General features: G+C 33.6%; 1 protein-coding gene across 4 annotated transcripts in view; it reads left to right on the top strand.

The window, feature by feature from the left end:
- Positions 1-20,110, top strand: part of LOC129796660 (A disintegrin and metalloproteinase with thrombospondin motifs like) — a 49,580-nt gene that overhangs the window by 21,044 nt on the left and 8,426 nt on the right. For 2 of the 4 annotated variants that reach the window (XM_055838777.1, XM_055838775.1), the window contains exons 4-9: positions 589-690; positions 6,118-6,250; positions 6,771-6,937; positions 8,895-8,999; positions 16,396-16,538; positions 18,736-18,791. In XM_055838777.1, the coding sequence (XP_055694752.1) occupies positions 589-690; positions 6,118-6,250; positions 6,771-6,937; positions 8,895-8,999; positions 16,396-16,538; positions 18,736-18,791 (706 nt within the window). Of the gene's footprint in view, positions 1-588; positions 691-6,117; positions 6,251-6,770; positions 6,938-8,894; positions 9,000-16,395; positions 16,539-17,971; positions 18,025-18,735; positions 18,792-20,110 lie in introns of all 4 variants that reach the window. The other 2 variants (XM_055838778.1, XM_055838776.1) reach the window with 1 other exon arrangement.

Raw genomic sequence — 20,110 nt, 5'->3', positions numbered from 1 at the left:
TGACGTTGAATAAAATAATTTTGTTCTCATTTTAATTTGTTTTCTTTTAGAAGCTTTTTAAAGAAAGAACTTTACGAGATGATTAAAATAAACTATTAGTGACTTATGAAACACTCAGGTTAGACTTTGTGGTGAATTTCTTTCAGTACAATAGGAGTTGGTGAATTGCAAATAATGCCAGAGGATTGGAATGAGAAAAGAACGGCCCATTTAGCATAACTCCCATCAATCAAGAGAGTCTCAATTTCACTTTATTGTAAAAGCAGCATTTTGCTTTGGTCAATCAATCACCATATTGCCCAGAAGTCGCGCACCTCTCAGCGACGTACACAGAGTATAGGTACCCCTCACCATTGAGCGCGGAAGTTGAATTTTCAATAAATTGGAATAGTTTTAACACAAAAATTGATAGAATAAATCACAAGAAAATGTGTTTCAGTTCATTTCCTCTCATACCCATTTGAATTAAATTGCATTAATTGCTCACATTCCTCTGTATAGACTATTTGCTATTTTGTTATTTTAATTGAGAATGTTTTTTTTTGTTTATTTCTTTTGCAAATTCACGCGCCGTGGTCCCGCATGCAGGATGAGGAGCAAAAGGAGGAAGTTGGTCACGTTTTTCAAGATGAAAGCAAAATGGCAGCCATTCTCATGAGGAGACAATTGGAGACTGGAGATCTTATAATGGTAATTTTTTCTATATTTCATATACATTGTATTATATAGTTTACAAATCCCATTTACTTTATTGAGCAAAGTAATAATAAGTAATTCACAAGAAAGGAATTCCAATGAGGATTTCCTCGAGCCATGGGGGGATTTTAGTTTTGATTATTTCTCTCAGTTTGGGGCCAATTTTTTGTCTTTTAATGCCTCTGCAAATTGAATTAATAGCTAAAGCACTTGATTTATCCAATCTTGTGTCCATATGAGCGAAGACAATCCCACTTGGAAGTTTATATTCAAATGCGGGAAGAGATTCTTGCGATTACTATGTTAACATTTCACACCAAGAGCGGGTCATGGAAAACACCGGCTGTGTGAAGCAAGTTTTTCTGCAATTTCCATTTACGGGTAGTTCTTGAAATATATTGCCCCATTGACTTTTAGAGTATACCTACAAAAATCAATTTAAATCAAAGATAATGCCAAAGCACTTTGTGGTGCTTTGAAAAGCTTTAGAAAACTTTTTCAATGGATAGTCTTTGGATTTCCTATTGAAAATGTTTTATTTTATAGGATTTCTTCATGCGTATTTTGTTATCAAGAACACTCCTTAAGATGTTACAAAGCACAAATAGTAGTGAATTAACTTTTTTTTATATTCTATTCTTTGATTAGAAACAGGATCTTTAACAAAATTTTTAAATTTAAAAAATCCTAAAAGGTTGAAAGGAAATTAGGTGGGAAATTCTAAATAGGTTAAATAGGGAAAATCCTTCTTACTTATTAGCGACATCTAGTGGCAAATTAATTTTAGACAAAAAGTACATTAAATTTTTACCCTCTATTTTAAATTTCGCAAACGAAACAATCACCTTCCATTGAGTTCTTCATTTATTAATAACAACGAAAAAAAACCAAAATTAAGCAACAAATCGTTATTTCTCAATTGAGATGTTTGCAAATGAAGACTTTGACTTAGTTTTTCTGACACATACCAAATTCATTGTTTTTTTTTTGCTGGCAAAGAAAGTTTCCCGCGCGAAATAATGGCGGAGTTTTGACCAGAGTCACGCTCAGAAGATTCAGGGGAAATATTTTCGTATTGTTTTCACGTTCATCTCGCGCAAAAAAAAAACGACAACCCATCACCTTGACCGAATTTCCCCGCATATGCAACCTAAACGTCGTGCTAAAGACATGCTAAATAGTTCAAGAATTTTTTCCTTCTGCTTTTCACATTGCACATCACACATACATCTGATGGTTGAATGATGAATGCTATGAGAATTTGGTATTTCAAGAGCGCGCGCGCATCTTTTTCGTATATAAAATGGCATCGTCTTTAATTTACCATTAATCGATCAATGATATTTCCATCAATTGGGTATTCAGGAGGGAGCCCCATATGTTAAAGAGAAAAAAGGTGCCCCAAACTAGTCCACCTTCATGCTCAAAAATACAACAAGATCCCAATCGCAAAGATACTTTCGTGTGAGATCGTACAAATTGGCTCCCCGCGACCTCAAAATATACATAATTGTAATGTCTTCAACCATATAACCATCATCTACTCTAGTCCATTAAATCTCACAGCACCAGCGGAAATTCCATTGAGAGGCCTCTTTTCAGCGTCCCCGTGCTGAGATTTTTTTTTTGTTAAACAATCTTTAGTGGAAGCTTTAAGAAATTAAAAAAATATTATATATCAACTTTCGATTTCATTTGAGATGAATACACGATGTTCAAGAGAATTAAGCAATTAGGTATACCTTCTACTCATACCCCCTCGCAGAATACACTGACCTACACTGGAATGTGGACATTAGACGCACGAAAAGTAGGTGACTCGACCATTTGCGTACGGATTAAACACACAGACATTTTTTTTCTCTCGCAAGCACTCTGGCGACATCAGAAACTACTTTCTTCTTTTCAGTAAAGACAGATTTACAAAAATTTGTTATCTACCAAATCATATTTTATAATATGTTGCTAACTCATACAATGAGACTTGTGTGAGTTTTTAAGTTTTTCTATGTGTTAGAAGTATTTCTTTTGCCTCATAAGTTAAAGCAGTAGAACAATATTTTGGAGCTTCAAATACATATCCTACAAACCCCCTGTCTACCCTATATTTACATTAAATTACGCCTCAACGCATTAATTTTAATTTAGCTCCTCAATGATCCATATTAATCCAGATTAATAAATAAATAAATGTTTGATCGTAGAATTCTTTTGGGGTCTGTTTAAATTTTAATTGGAGAGAACTTTTCACACGCCTGGTGTTTTGAGATGGTCGCGGTTGAGCCATCAAATCACATGCAGATCATGCTTGTCAGGTCATTTCACACGACGCCTGATGTGGAGTGAAATGCACTCTCACAGTTCACTTTCCTGCGGCGCTGTGCAACAAATGAGCTCACAAGTGGTCATCACTCATCTTCATTGCCATCCATTGCCAGCCAATTAGCACGACGTACGATGGCCCTAAAAATGACGTTGTGGTGCGTTGAGAAATGCGTTGCGCGCATTCCAATTTGGTTTGGATTTCGGTATCGTCAAGCTCGGTATCGTGAACTAAATGAAGTAATTTTTTTTCGGGGGATAAGACAAGAAGATAAGCAAAAAAAACGAGTCAATGGAATGTGGGCAACACATCTGACTCTTAAAGTAAAAAAAAACAAACCATCGCAAGATTGTTAGGTAACTTCTTCGGTCAGGCTTGTTTTTTTATTTCTCCTTCTTCTTTTTTTTAAAGCAACTTCAACTTCTTTTTTATTTTAACGTATCAAAACAACTCTCTCGCCGTCTTCTATCTGTTTTCTTGCTGCGCCTTTTTTTGCTTCATGATCATTGTCAGTTATTTTTAAATTGTCCCTCTCCACTGACCCCCCTCATTGAAATTGCAACCCCCCTTCAATCCAATAAATCTCGCACATAATCATTTAACGTATTTCGCGTAAACTCCGCGAATTGCGTGAAAAAAACCACAACATTGCAGAGTGTTGAAAAAGCAAAAGAGTTTTTCGCACTAAAACCCGCATATATGGAGAAAGTCGAACACCTATCTGGGTACTTACAGGCTCTATGCTAGCATACGCGCAGACAACACTCCTTGAATGTCTTGAGCCCAAGTCAATAAGATTTAACATAGGTATTTTTTTGCCTTGATATTTTTTTTGCTACAATAACAGACAGTGAGATGAGGGTGAAAAAAATGGCATTTAATGCAACCACTTGTCAGCACGAAATTATTACTTTTCTCTCCTGAAAATTTATTACATAAAATCCGCGCCACACAATACAATTCATTGGCGTTAAATTAATTTTTACACATGTATACATTAGCGAGGGGACGACGTCTAAACTCTGCAGTGAGCAAAAAGAAGGTGCCTCGGGTACCGCATAATGTGGCATAATTTGTTTTATAAGCAAAAGACAATTCGGTCGAATGGAGCCTTTTTTTCTTGCACGATGTGTGTCGAAATGCAAGAAATAAATTCACAGACCCCATGAATTTCCTTTTTGAATTCGCACGAAAGCTTTATATACCTCCACATACAACTTGAAAAAAGATTTTTTTTTTCTTTTCTTTTGCGCGAGTAACCAAAATTGCAAAAGTTCATGGCAATTGAAGCAATTTGTAAATTAATATCAATAATTTGTATGGAGTTGTGTGTGAAAAAAAAACTAAATGGCAAATTGAGCAACATAAAGAATATCCTGCTCTGAATTTTTATAGCTCTGCACGCTTATTTTGTCCAAATTGGCACAAGAAGAATTAATATACTTTTCTCACAGTTGCTGCTCTACAATAGGTCAACTATAATTTATAAAGAATGGCAAAGAAGTTGAAGATTTATGAGTTATTTTTATGACCATTTGATTTTGTTGCTTTACTATATTACAAAAAAAATTGCAAGAAAATTTAATTTGTAATTATATTATTGGATTCATTTTGTGCTTATTCTTAAACTCCTTTGAATAAATATCTTCAAGAGTCCTCCCAACTTTGTTTGGTAAGAATGTAAAATAATTTTCGCCCACGAATTCTTCCACCCAAGTGTCCAAAAGTTACCGTTATCAATTGCAATAATCTCCTTCTTTTCCACGTGAATTATGCTGAAACATTTTAAGGCAGTACCCCCAACAAAATGACGCACGTCAGGATCTCTAATCTTATTGAGACAAGAAGGAAAGCCCCATATAGGAGGGCTGGGCTACAATAAATTCCTCAACTAAAGCCCTATATTATGTGCTTTGTACGCTTAAAAAAATATAAAACCAAGGGGCAAACAATTGGAAATTTTATATGTTTGTATTAGGAAGAATTTGAAATGAAAAAAAAAATAGGATTGATAAACTTCTTGTACACCTACTACATTAAACATTAGAGTCATAAAATTAAAAGTTTAATTAGAAAACTACCAGAGAATTTGCAGTGAAAATGCAAACAATGACGTCACCATTGTATTTTTTGTCACAAAAATTTTCTATTTTATCGAATAATTGAATTATTCATAGCATTTGTTAAATTATTCCCTAAAATCTCAACAAAAAAAGAAAAAAAAACTAAATATTTGGAATTTTTGTCAATTCCTACACTCTCTTTTGCCCATCTATTTGCCCCTCACTTTAACAAAATAATAAACTCCAAGATCTGAAGGTGTCCAGCGCAAAAGAAAAGAAATTACAGAGTTGCAAGAATTGATTGCGGGTAATTTGATATGTATGTCTTTTTTTTTCTTACTGCTGTACAGCATAACTCTAGTGTGCACTTTTCCTTTTCCCTCGTGCTCGCGCCGGCCATCAGCTGTGGGTTTTTCTTTATGTATGTGCTGTGCAAAGTGTAAATTGCAATTAGCATTTATTGCCATCATCTCTGGGTCATCGAAATGTCATCAAACTCTTCGCAACGGTGCAAGAATTGATGGAGTTTTTTTTTCTTCTTCTTCACACCCAACACTTCGTGCAGAAATCTCTGTACAGACTTCCCCGCACGCTCGCACAGAAATTCATTGAATTGGAGAATTTCGTGGTAAAGCCGCGTAAGAATTACAAAATTTTCAGCATAATTATATCACCTCAATATTATTCCGGTTTCACGCGGGGAGACTTGCCATTGCTCGTTTATTTATTTATTTTTTTTGCGGGCGTATTACCAAACCCCGCATTGCATTCTATGGGCTAAGGAATGCGGGGCTCGTCGTACCACAAAAGAACCCAAATGTGCACCAAAAAATTGAGTGTGGGTGGTATTAAATACACACACACCAAAAGCCCTATTAATGACGTATAAAATGCTCACAATGAAATTGCAAAACAATTTGCTCCACATTTGTCTTCCATTTTCATGTCTCTGCCACATGATTAAGTACCCATAGATATTATTTATGTACATTTTATTAATCTTTGCGTGTTTCTTCTTTTTATTTTGAATTTCAGGAGGGAAGTGTTGGTCATGAACTGATGATTCGACCACTACCGCAGGGAATTGCATCTCCACTGAATAGTTCAAGTGTTCAACACGTTGTCTACAGAAGACAATCTGATCCTATGGATCAATTGAGTGATTTTGGTAAGTTCCATCATCAACCACCATTTATTTAAGGAATATTCTAACCGATATTTAACCAACTAACGCGCCACCTTTTGTACATTTAATAATGATTAATTTTTACTTTCAATTTAAAAAGAAAAACAGAATTATTATCAAGATTTATGTATTTTTTGACTCTCATTTATGATTTCAAGCGTGAAAAAAAAATTAAATTTATTGCGAGTAAATTCACCTGGCGAAGTTTATTAAATAATTTTGTAAATGAGAAGTAATTAAAAAAGAAAATAAATAAATTAGGCAACATATTTACGTCACATGCGTTTGTCTGTGAGAAAGTTTGCAATTTTTTTTTATTAATTTGTTAGTTTTTTTTTGAAAAGTAATGTTTGGATAAAATATATGGACTAAAAATAAAAGAAATACTTGGTATGCCACGATTGTGGTATACCAACTAATATTGTTAAAAGAATATTCTTTATTTTTTACTCTTGTCTTGCAAATAGTAATTAATTGTTTTTTTTTTAAACTTTAATTACAGCTTATATGGAGCCTGATCGATTGCAGAAGCGCTACAGACGAGGTGACTATGCAAATGTAACACGATCAGGACGCACTAAAAGGGCTGTGCCACATGTAATTTATCCAGAAATTCTCGTTATTGTCGATCACGATGGTTATCGGTTACACGGCGGTGACAATGTTCAGGTGAGAAAATTCCACCATCAGCAAGTATATTGCAAAGTACACATCAAGCACTTCAATGGTTTTCAATTTGACCCATTAATATGCAATGGTTCGTGGCACAAAGGTATGTGCCCTAACGTACTGGGCAGGCTCTTTTGTGCGGTCGAGATTGAAATCCATTTAATTCACCATTTATTTCTGCAACACATATTGCAAATTTACCACAAAAACAGTAGCAAGGAAATGTTGAGAAGAAAAACCTTGAATTCAATGGCGGTGGATACGAAGAATAAGAAAAAAAAAGTAGGATGAACTTTCAAATTGAAATTGAAAGTACAACGAAGGTGAAAAGGAAAGTGAAAAGACAAAGACTTCCCAGGTCATCGGGCATTAGAGAAGAATTCCGCGCAAAATCTAGACAAGAATTAATACGTGAATGGAGGAAGCCCCCGGGGTGTGTCGTATAGATAGAAGAAAAAGCTCTCTCATATACGGCTATACAAAATGAAGAGAAAAGCCTCCAACGAAATGGGAACAATCTGTCTGCAGACGATGCGCGTTTGGTGCGCACGAGCTCGTAAAGTTATGAGAGAGTATTAAATGGCTGTGAGAATTGCATAAGAAAGTGACATGGAAGTCGTGAGGGAGAAAAAGAACCATGAGCGCCATATAGTCATAAAATGCGCAATATCTCTGGGCTGATCCACTAATCCAGCAGCAAAGAATGTAAACAAGAAATGTTTTTTGAATCGTTAAAAGTGAGAATTTATTTGATTTTCGTGGATTTAAATACTCCGCAGCTCTATGTACGATAAATGAAAGGTGTTGCGCACAGAAAAGATTTTGAGAGAGTGCAACATATAAGGATTTGTTATTAGAAACCCGGGGGTTTGTGTATAAACCATTAACTTTTGATTAATTTAATGTGATCCAATCACTATCCAATTTATACGAATATTTTATATTTTTCAATAGAAATGAGATATCTCCCGGCTAAGAATTCAAACGGATTAATCATTAACACGCTAAGGGCCGATATAATACTTGAAAATTATTTTTTGACGCCACATGTAACAAATAAGCAGGATAAAAAAAAAGTTTTTCTAGTATATAAATAAGAAATGTCCATCAATTTTGATTAAATTACATCATTTAATTCTATTAAATTATTTATTTGTGTTTATATTGCATTTTTCTAACGGGTTTAAGGGGAAATTTAAGGAATTATTGTAGGTAAATAATTTATTCTAATATTAGAAATTTTCCTGGAAATTTTCTCCATAAATTAGCTTATATTATCATGCATCAATCTTATTTATTATTAGCCCTAATATTTACATTTTAATTTCAAGGCTTCGCGGTAAGCCAATAAAAAAAACGGAAAAACTTACATTCATACAAATTGCTTCAAATTGACAGAATAATTTGCCAGGTGAGATGACAAATTTGTCATGATTTTCCCCCCTTCTGGGAATATTTTTATTATCTCTTTGGGCACACACTGCTGGATACCGTCTATTAGAGCACAGGTTAGAGCAATGAGAAAAGTATATATTCTACAGTAGTAGCTGTAGAGTTCAAGTGTATACGAATGACCTGCCAAGTTCACAATAAAATCAAATAAAAAGCCTCAATTTCAATTTACCTATACAAATTATATGCAAGAATGCCGCGTATCGCATTCCAAATGACTTTTTTCCCTCATGATTTGTACGTACACGGCCCAGACACTTCCCAATGGCATGGTTGCGCCCTCGATGGCTTTTTTACTTCTCTTTTACCTCACACTTCCATATATTTTTGATTGAGTACACGCGGAGTAATTACAAAATATATACATATGGTAATGTTGAAGTTTACAAAAAAAGAGAATAATTAAAATTTTTGAATGTAGGAGAGAGAAAAAAAAGAGAATTTGTAATGAGAATTTGAAACTGATCGCAATTTCCTTCTTCTCCCACATTCTTACTTCTTGCAGGTTAAGCGATATTTTGTGTCATTCTGGAATGGTGTTGATTTACGTTATCGCCTACTGAAAGGTCCCCGCATAAGAATCAGCATTGCTGGCATTATTATTTCAAGGGTAAGTGTCACTCTTTTTTAAATACCTACATATGGAGTATGTGAGCTATGAGGAAAAGAACAAAAAGCTCTCACATTTCAGTTGTTGTTGAGAGAAGGAGAAAAAAAAGCCCACCCAAAATGCAATTATATACTTATAGCTATCATTTTGTGCCATTCTGCTGATAAACAACCCATGAAGGACATCAAATTCAAAGATTTTTTTCTTATTCTTTTTAATTTAAAGCAACAATACCCCCCGCGAAAAGTTATCTATACAAAAAGCCATTCCCCCTTGTTCATTCATTAGGTAGCCACATAGCGCGCACAAAATCACCTCAAAATTTGTTAAATTTTTCCGTGAAAAATCCATTTTGCACGTCTGAAAAATGAGATTTATTGGAGTATAAGAAGAGGGTCCCCGCACCACCAAAGCAATGTACAAAAGTCTTGTTAAACAATTACTTTGGCTTTGAAAAAAAAGCTCAACAAAACGAATAAAATCGCGTGTCTCAATTTTCCAATAACACAGTGAATAGGCAATTACTTTGGCGCATCTTCGTGTATTCAAGGGAAGGGGGGGAGGACCTAATTGGGCTTCCTCAATTTTGGCTTAATGTCGAAAGATTGGCATGAATTTGACAACACCAACAAATCACCAAAACCTTGGGGAATTTTTACAGAAAATTAAAATGCGAATATGGATGTAAAGCCTGGATAAAACTCCTGGGAATTAAGAATAGAGTGCATTAGAAGATAAATTAAGTTTAAAAAAATGTAGGTCATCCTTATTAAATCACAAGGTTATGGCGACATTTAATCTGTCTATTTTAGAGCCATTGAAAAGGATGCGAAATATCATTGTTTCATCAAATGAGTTTCTCATACAAGAACGAATAATATCCTTTCTCCGAGAATAAAAGGAAATTCTTGGCTGAAGATTTGAATATGTATTTTTATTCTTAATTTTATGATGTAATAATTAACACTTCAAACACAAAAAGCTTGTGATGGTTCAATTCATTGGAATTTTAGTTACATTTTACCCACAAACAATGTTTTGATTTAACTATTTACATTACAGTGTGCATAAAATATTATGCAATTAAATATTCAACAGTTAGGAATTACCACAAAATTTCATAGAGCTGGATGTTAAAGAGTCAACATGCAAATACCTTTCACTGTATCATGTAATTTTTTGGCATTTGCATTAAAAACATTTTATTGCATTTCACCGCAATTTCTATCTCTTAAATGTACCTATATTAGAGCCCTAATCTTGGAAGATTTTTGTTCTTTTGCAATTCCACACAATCCGTTGCATAGAAAATACTTTTTTTTCAAGAGCTTTGTGCACATGGGGAGCTGCCAATCACAAAATGCAACTTTTGACACATTTTCAAAGCTCTTGCAGCGTTTTAATAGCGACTCATAAATAGAAATTTATAAAATTTTATGGAATTGTAGTTTCAATTTCCTTGTATAAATGTCTATTCGAAAGACTTTAATGCTCTGCAAATTGATATGTTTCATTTACCAACCAACTTAACACTCATACAAACGATTTTTTCTCCAACACAACTATTCAATAGAGAGCTTTTTTGTGCAATATTTTTGTGCAGAACCTCCATAACGGCTCTTCAGGTTTTCCTTCAAGCATTTTTGCTTTCTCTCCTGACCAAACCTATTTAACAACAGGAGGAATTTTCACTGTGCACAACCCAAATTCCGACGCAGAATGATTTGCAATTTTATTGGAATTTTATGCAAACACCACATAAATTCCCAAAATATCGGCCATACGGCGTGTTCTACATTTTGCAAATGAAAGCAAAACGTGCAATTTTGACGAAAGCTTGCAGTAAATGCTATGTTTTTTTTTCTTTACAAATCAACATCTGATTGAGGCGGAAAATGGGAGCGAAGGCAAAAAAGGCACGACTTGAGAGTCTTTTTCCACTCTCGTTTTCATTTGGCAAGCTACACAAACCACGGTGATCCCTTAACCACGTAATGTCTTACTCTTTGCATGTAGAAGAGAATGTCTGCACGTCTTGTGCCTTTTCACTCTCATTTGAGAGCCACACGCGAGAGGCAATAAAAGCTCTAACATTGCACTCATTGCGCGCACTTGGCACATGAGAGAGGCATACAAATTCTTTATTTTAAATTACCAATTATTTGGATTTAAAATAATTAGAATTCTTTTTATTGAAATTTTCCTAAAATCTAATATACCTGATGAAGGAACTATATGAATACAAATTCTCGTCAATGAAATAATTATTCGTCCACAAAAAACTCCACTTCGTATCTTTCAAATGCCTTTCATAGTAAACTAATTAATATTTTCATTTGACAATGATTTTTTGGCAATTATTAGCCCCTCGTGATGACGTAGTTCACCATGTTAGCAGTAAAACTCACGTGTGTGTAAGGTAATAGCAAAATAACGTACCTACTTCACTCCTCTTTATAACAATATATTCTCTCTATCTCACACATTGGAGGCAACAATGAAGGCACAACAGCAAGTTTCCGGTCGCATTGAAAGTAAAAGTGCATTCGGTGCATAAAACTCCCAAGCTCTCCTATATTATGTGTATGTTTGTAATGTATATGTATTGTTTGCATTATTCATTTTCCAATCATTTTAACTTGTCTCTTTCGCACTCACTCCTTTTTTTCTGCAGGAGTTTTCCCTATTTGTTTTTCTTGCAAAATGTTGATATGTTAAACTTGAGAATTCGCATTGAAAAACCCCTTTGAACGTGTACTACATACATACACGTGAGAATACCTTTGGCAAAATATCTCTATGAACGATTTGTGTATGTGTGGCAATTAAATTTGATTGATATCGAAGAAATATAATAAGGTAAACAATTAATAAAATTCCTTCAGCATAGGAAATGTCTCGGCAATTAATAAAGTTTACTCTTCAAGAGAGCTTTCATACAGTGTGTACGCACAGCTTGTAAGTCAATACGAATGTACACACATTTGAGCAAATCGCATGAATTTTCAATTAAATTGCAAACTTATGTAAAAAGAAAGAAATTAAAGAGATAAATTTTTAATCAAAAAATCTTCTTACAGACCCTACTTAAAAATAATTCAGCAGTATTTTACTTTTACATGAAAAGATGGGAATAAAGAGGAAATCATTTAGGATTATTTGCCAATACTTTTGCCTAGTATTTGTGCCTCAAAAACTCTTACTTATCTTCCTTTCTTTCTACCTTGTAGTTAATGTTAGTGGCACAATTCCTCCGTATGATTTTCCTTTTGCTTTATTCACCTCAAACCTTCGTATTATTCAATGTTTCTCTCTCTAATTGTGTCTGACATGAGCACAATTTCTCGTAAAGTACATTTTACATAACGCCATATATACAATTCGCATGATCAGCATCTATTAAAGACATGACATGCGCCTTCTCCTATAACAGAAGCCCCCAAGAGCTTCTCTTAGAGGCTGCACTGCACATATCCACATATCAGATTGAGAGCACTGGCAAAGCCACCTAAACTAATAGCTACGGGAACACTCACTGACTTTCTTCTCGCCTTATCTCTCCCACAAATTGCCATCGATAATGTTGTTCAGGTGATTAATGTGAGAAAATTGCCATTGGCAAGGCATTGCACCATACCCTCAGAGACCTTTTCTCACACACACAGACACGCCGTTCAATCAGGAAGTGAGGAAAGGTATTTTTTTAATGGAGAAATTAAAATTACCAAAAATTTATAAGAAAATAAAAATCTCTTTAAAACTTTCAACAAAAATATTCGATTACTCATAGCATCAAGGTTCCCTTTTATAAATGCTTCCTTTCACATGCCCTGTGGTGATAAAATTATGCTTATTCTATGCCCCAATTTGTGGTCAATTCACTTCCTCAAATGAGGAGATTAAAAAAAAACCTTTTGGCCCATTTTCTGTGTCCATCAAGAACATCAACAAAGTATGTTGCGTGCAAAAGACTTGAAATGTTGGAAGGTTGTGAGATCGAGCGCGCGCGTGATTTCCAACGTTGAATTGCTATGCGTTTATCGCAATCAATTTCCTCATAGCTCTGTATACCTCCCTCTTGACCCCCGTACAATGAGTATGATCAGAGGGGGCGTCAAAAGGAGGGCAAAGACAGTTTTACAAAAGCTATAACCAACGTCAAATCACCTTCACCTGCGCGAGAATTTGCAGCAGAAATTATTTATCTTTTTACATTTTTTTTTTCATCGTACGTTTTTCGCATCCACAATCTCTTTAATAACAAATTGCCATTCACTTGTAATTGAATTAGTGGGAGATGAAAAGGAAGCAAATACAACAAAAAATGTACATTAAACGAGGCTCCAACCTGTCGGAGGAGTCTCGAAGAGTTACGCGCGCGCAATGAAAGGTTCACAATGAGAAGATGGAGTGCATATTGTGAAATAATTCATTGCATTGAGTAGTAAAAGAATAAACGAAGAGATGTGCGCGAGAGTCAATCAAATCAAAAAATGTTGAGAAAATTGCCAACTTAAAAGTCAAAAGGGGCGGATAAATGGTGAAAAATATAGTCACAATAATAAGAATAAAACACGAAAGTAATAATTCTTTACATCCATCCATTTTTTTCTTAAGAAAAATTACTATTTTAAATCAATAATTTCCCATTAATTTTTGTGATATTCTCCGGGACATTTGATACGAGAAAACATTCAAAATAATCACATTTCTGTCGAAATACAATCGAAAGTTTTATTTATTTATTTTTTTTATCAATTTGTGATATCTCTGCGCGGCAGCAACAAAAAAGCATATATAGGTAGATACTTAAAAGCAAGATAAATTTATCTTTTCTTGCAACAAAAATTAACCAATAAATTGGTATTAATGCTTGAGTTGGCGTCAAAAAGATTGAGTATCCGTGCGCGAAAACGTTGATTTTGCAGAAAGTTGGCATAAAGTATCAATTTAGTACGAGAAATGTGCATTAAAATTGCGAAATTTCTTACGAAGGGTTGTTAAATAATCTTTATAATTCAACAATTCCACACTACACCTTGCTCTTTCGCATGTCTCTCTCACATTATAAATGAAAAATAAGAAAAAAAAATCTCTAAATTGATTCTCAAGCTTCAAAAATTGTGAAGAATTTGAGTAAAATTTGTGTCACAACATTTCCCTTTCGCCTATTAAAATTTTTTTTCTTTTTTAACCATTTGGCGTTAAGTCAAATTTTCTTTCAGCTCATAAAAGACATAAATACTTTTATAAAGAAATGTGTCTTCATATAAAATTAAGTCGATAGAAAATAGATTTCTTCAAATATGAAATGTTCTTGAATTCCTTCAGAAGATTGAGGAAATAATAATTTGAGAAGAAAAATCTCTAGAAGAGATTTATTAAAGAAAGAGCAAAAAGCTTCTGGAAATTCAATAAATTCAATTCTTTGCCAATTTATTGAAGATAATACAACCCACAATTTCCTTGTTTATTCGCGTGAATAGATAAGCAATAAAGTTCACGTGTATAACGTTGCAATTAACATCAAAAGATGCTGGAAGCGATCATAATTTTTAGCCATTTTGTTGTTGTGTAAAACAATACGAAAATAACCTTGGAAAAATACTAATAGGATATTTTTTAAAATTTTTCTTCTCTCTTAAATGAATGTAAAAAAAATTCCTAAACATTCTAAAGCATCTTCGGAAGCAAATTGTGTTGCCGGAAGGGCTCAAAACACAATATTGGTAATCAATACGAAATGAGAATTGTATGAAGGTATTTATTAACATAAATAAAACATTTAAGCATATACGCGTGTTTTGTCGCCATATAACTGCGCATCGTTGAGTGTTTGGAATAAATTTTGAGAAAGATGATTCTTCTGGCGATATTTTCAGTTGAGTTCATTCCAGTTCATCTACAGAGATCCATTGAATGCTGTGTTGTGAAGATTTATGGCTTGTTCTGTCGATGCCAAAAAATTGATTTGAGTGGCTCATATACATTGCGAAAAGATAGGGACACACCGCGTTTTGTGAATCCGGCATTAATTTGCATAATATTAATTCGCGCGCAACCGCTCGTCAATGTAGTCAAAACACATGACTAATTGCCTAAAAGAAGCTCGTCTGAGATAGCTACCTACCAAAATAGCGATATTTCTTATCATTTTTTTTTCTTACCTCATGCCACCTCTCGTGTCAGAGGTCACAGATGACTGAGGTATTGTTGGCTATTAGGAAGCTCACATAGTGAGTCAGAGTTTCTTCGAGACAACAACACGAATTTATTCAATGAATCTTCTAACAACAGGTATACCAAATTAAAAGCCCCATAGAGGGGAAAAAACTGCTTCTTAAATGTTTTTTTTTGCCACATCAAAGCTCGCTACAAGAAAAAAACTTAACCATTCAAGAAGCATGTTTTTGGACGTCCAAAACTTATTTATTATTCATTTATTGGTAGTCAATCATTAGAGTTTTGCTGTTTAATTCACTTTTACTTCTTCATACATGCCACTGGTGGCATTTTGATTTTAACTGTGTACTTCAGCATTTAACCATTATATATTATTTTTCTTTAGCAATATAATGTTGTCATTGAAAGCACCACAGAGCCGCCGTTCATTGCCACTTCCCACTTTGGGGCATGTTTTGTACACGGGTGGCGTATTACAACAATATGATTCTCTCCTCTTTTTCTGCAAAAATGCCAATTTGGCTTCTTCTTCTTCATCATCATCGTCATTTTTCCCCTACAAACCATCAAATCTTGAGGAGCGAAATAATGTACATACGTTACGCGTGATGTCCGAATTTGGATGTAATAATTGCAATTTGGGTCATCACAAGAGAGGACATCACCATTCATCCAAAGTAGATTGACATTTTCGCAGCTCTTTGCAAGTCAATTAATTCACAAGCACCTTCTTTCTCAACTTCTTCACAATATGTTGTTGATTTTTTTTTTGCAAGAAGAGAAAATCAATTTTGAAAGGCAAATAAATTCTTGTAAATATGCAATGGAAATATTTTTAAAATAATTATTATTTCTTTGAAGAGGAGGAAAGAACTGCATTGAAAATGCTTCAGGAATTAATAGGTAGGACAATGCGATGGAGACGCCTGGTTGTGAGAAGGCGCCTCCACTGTATGTCTAAATCAGCAGTGTATCGGATAACAAGTCTATGATATAATAAATCAATTTTTTAAGGAGAATCCTATGAGAAAAAAAACTTAATCTGGAGCTATGCTCTTCCAATGAATCAAAGTCAAAATAATTAACAAACAATTAAATGTAAAAAACAATTATTTCTTCGGTCAAATGTGAACGTCTTTTCCTCAAGAATTACTCTCCCCTTACCACTGCTAAAAATAATTTATTGAAAATGAATATTTTTCTTCTTCAACAGGGACGCGATGCTACGCCATATTTAGAAAGAAATCGTGTTGGACGTGATGCCATCGATTCTGCTGCAGCACTTACAGACATGGGAAAGTATCTTTTCCGGGAGCGGCGACTACCAGTTTATGACATCGCTGTGGCAATTACAAAGTAATTCAAGGGAGTCTGCTAAAATCTACATTTGTATGTGGAATCTCTTTTCAGGCAACAACAAAAAACCCACCCAGGAAAAACCGCCAAAGTTCACCTTTTGACCCTTTCTTGTGCACGAATTGGTTATGTTTAGGAAATTAATGAAAAGATATTTTTTTCAAACAGCAAAAATTCCAACTCATTGGAATGACATCGTTTGTGAAGTAACCAACATCGCGCAGAGGAGCGACCTTATTTGAATTTATTGCACAACAAAACGTTGAATCTTCTTCCTCATGATCATCCATCAACATTTCATGTTGTATTAACTTTTTTTTTATTCATTCAATCTCATTGCCTCTCAATTTGCAAAAAAGAAAAATCCCTTCACAAATTCATCGCGTCGCTGTAAAACATTTTTGTGTACGCTTTTTTGTATTATTAATTATTCCGGATCACAAATTGAAGGCACAGAAAAAAATCCGCACGAGTTCAGTGATCGTCAACCTAAAGTTTTTGCAAAATTTATGCAAAATAAATATCACTTTACATCCCATAAAAATGTTATACAAAAGAATATTAAGATAAGGAGCAAATAAGCAGCGGGGCATGACGCATCCACATTTAAAAATCAATTAAAATATTCATTGATAAAATCAATGCAGTTTATCATAATACTTAATTTAAAACACTCACTATATTGAGACGTATCAATAAATCACACAGAGAAGATTGTATTATTATACCTACGGATAAAATAAGCTGTGGAGAAGATATAACTACATTTTTATTATTAATCGCTGTTATGAGATGCTTACACGATGATTAATCAGCGATTAATCTTCATTTTTATTTTATCGTTGTGGGTGAGTCATAAAGTTCACATGGAAGATTAATTTATTTTATTTAAATTGATACAAGAATATTAAAAATAATTAAGTTTTTGTGTGTATAATACGTATTTTAGCTTAAAAGATTTCTCTTGAATTGTGCCAAAGAAGTAGACAGAATTCTCAGGCAAATTGTCTCTATCAAACTTCCAAAAATTCTCTTCAAAATTATAAAATAAGCCCTCATTGCTTAAAGGTTGTTAATCACTGAACTCAACATTCGGGGTGTGAACTATGCCTGAATTGTAAGAACGCGTTAACACTTTCGCTGAGCAAATACCACATGACCCCCCTGAACCTTTTTCACATATACATATAACCCACCAGGGAGGCCAGCTGAGAATCTTATGCAAGCACCACAGAAGGTGCTTTGTAAAGCAAAAAAAAAGTGACAGTAGATCGCAATATTTAGACAAGAAAGAAAAAAAAATCTGCAAATAGCATAAAAATTGCTCTAATGTGATGTAAAATCGTGATGATGCTCCGTAACAATTTTTTTGTGTTTGTATACCTTTTACCATCACAATTCATCTAAAATATTGTAATTTTTCCACCATACAGGTATGATATGTGCCGCAGAAGAAAAGGCGGTAGATGCACCAAAGGCACAGCGGGTAAAGACATAGAAAACATTCCAAAATAAAAAAAAAAACTAATGAAAAAGCTTTAAAAAGATTCTGGGAACCGCAAGTGGATGTTTATGCTCTCATTGAGACCCCCATATTTATTTTATTATATTGTTATTGTACATATGTTATGTGCTCACATTTTTTTTGACATAACCCCCCATCCATCGGTAATATGTATTGACCGAGAAGGACAAGAGCTTTTGGATGAGCTTTTGACTGCGTAATGGTTCATTTGTTTGGATGGTAAAGCTTTATAAAATTTAAGTTTAAAAGAAAACCTTTAATTATTATGGTTTTTTTTAATGTATTTTGGGGATAAAATAAAACCGTAATGTGGTTATTATGTACTACTAATCCACCCCCATATTAATTACATACATTATATACATATAGGTATTACATATAATTATAAAATCTTATACAGGTCAGACGTGGTGAAGAATTATCTGGCAGGCGTCGCATTTGACACGAGAAAAAATGACATATCTCGCAAAATTGACAATTCACGACAATCCCATGCTATATTATATGTATATTGCATACATTTCCCGTTGTGCCAGCGCAAAACCCGCACACAAAATAAAGAAAGAAAAAATTCCAAACCATCTATCATATGATGATGATAAAATAAAATGAATAACGAAGACCTTCACGATGAAATTCACCAATTTATTTATGCAAATTATTCATTCACAGACTTGATATGTGCAGAAGGCAATACGCGAATGACGTATGCAATCGCGGTACTGCAGGTAATAAAGCATCTCCTCCACCAACTTGCCAATTTCTGTGTGAGCTTTTTCCTGTTTATTTTCACACACAAACACACATACATACACTTGTATTTTTTTCTTTTACTATATTATCTTCCCACATCACCTGCAAAATCACAAATCCTTTGTGCAAAGTGTTTTGATATATATTATTTATTTATTAGGTATTAAATAAATAAATGGAAAATGCAATAAAAAATCCTTGATAAAATCAAGGGGTGTATAAATGTAATAAATCGAATGGCTAAAAACGTTATTTGATAAACATTACAAAGTAGGAACTGGTCGAAAGAAAACTGCTTAAAAAAGATTTTTCTACATACCTATACAGAGAGCTTTAAAAAATTAGGTACAATTTTATTACATTAACCCTTTAACGTCCAACGTGAAACATAAAAACATTGAAACATGCGCTCTTTTATCGCGATTTTTATTCTATGAATTTTTTTAGAGGACATTTCTCACTCAGAACGTCTTCTTTGACGCCTTATGCGTGAATTTGATGCATTTGTAACATGGAAAAACAATTACATTCATAAATAATTGAAAAAATAAAATGTTTCACGTTTGGGTCAGCATATGACCCAAAAAACCTTAAAGGGTTAAAGATCGTTCTTTAAAGGAAAAATTTTTGAGATTTAGAATTTTATTTATTCTTTCAAAAATGAATGAATTTTTTAATGAAAATTATTATTTACTATTTAACAATTAATTTAAAAAAAAAACAACATAAAGCAATACAAATTATCAATAAAAAAATCTTAATAATAATTTTTTGATAACGTTTATTGTAGCTCTTCTGTTAGTCAAGAAGAGACGTACATAAATATAGCCAAAAATCTTATTTTATACATCCCTTCGATTCAAATCCTTTTTGAATTCCCTACGGCATTGAGGAAATTGTAGCAAAAAAAGCAAAAAAAAGAATCATTTTTCACGGGCACAGCAAACAAAATGAATTTTCACAATTAAATTATCGAGCTTAAAGCCTCAATTTTGCTCTTTAAAAGCTAAAGAAAAGGTTTAAGAAATGCACGTTTAAATCACAAAATTTGCAAGCAAAATCTTTTTCAATCACCCAAAATATTCAACAATGTAATTTATATTGCAATCAATGTATATTTTTTCACCTCTCACACCTTTTTTACCGCATTATCAGCAAAAAAATCAAGCAATATTTAGCACGTGTTTATGTAAATTTATGTTTTTCTCCCTCACACACAACACCTTCTTTATGTACAGCTGAAGATTATCTTCTCACTCTTTTTCCACGTTTTTTTTTACTTCTTTTTTCTTAT

Source organism: Lutzomyia longipalpis, chromosome 4, assembly GCF_024334085.1.
Source record: "Lutzomyia longipalpis isolate SR_M1_2022 chromosome 4, ASM2433408v1".
Lineage (NCBI taxonomy): Eukaryota > Metazoa > Arthropoda > Insecta > Diptera > Psychodidae > Lutzomyia > Lutzomyia longipalpis.
The sequence above is the reverse complement of the archived record's forward strand: the minus strand, read 5'-3'. Positions and strand labels throughout refer to the sequence as shown.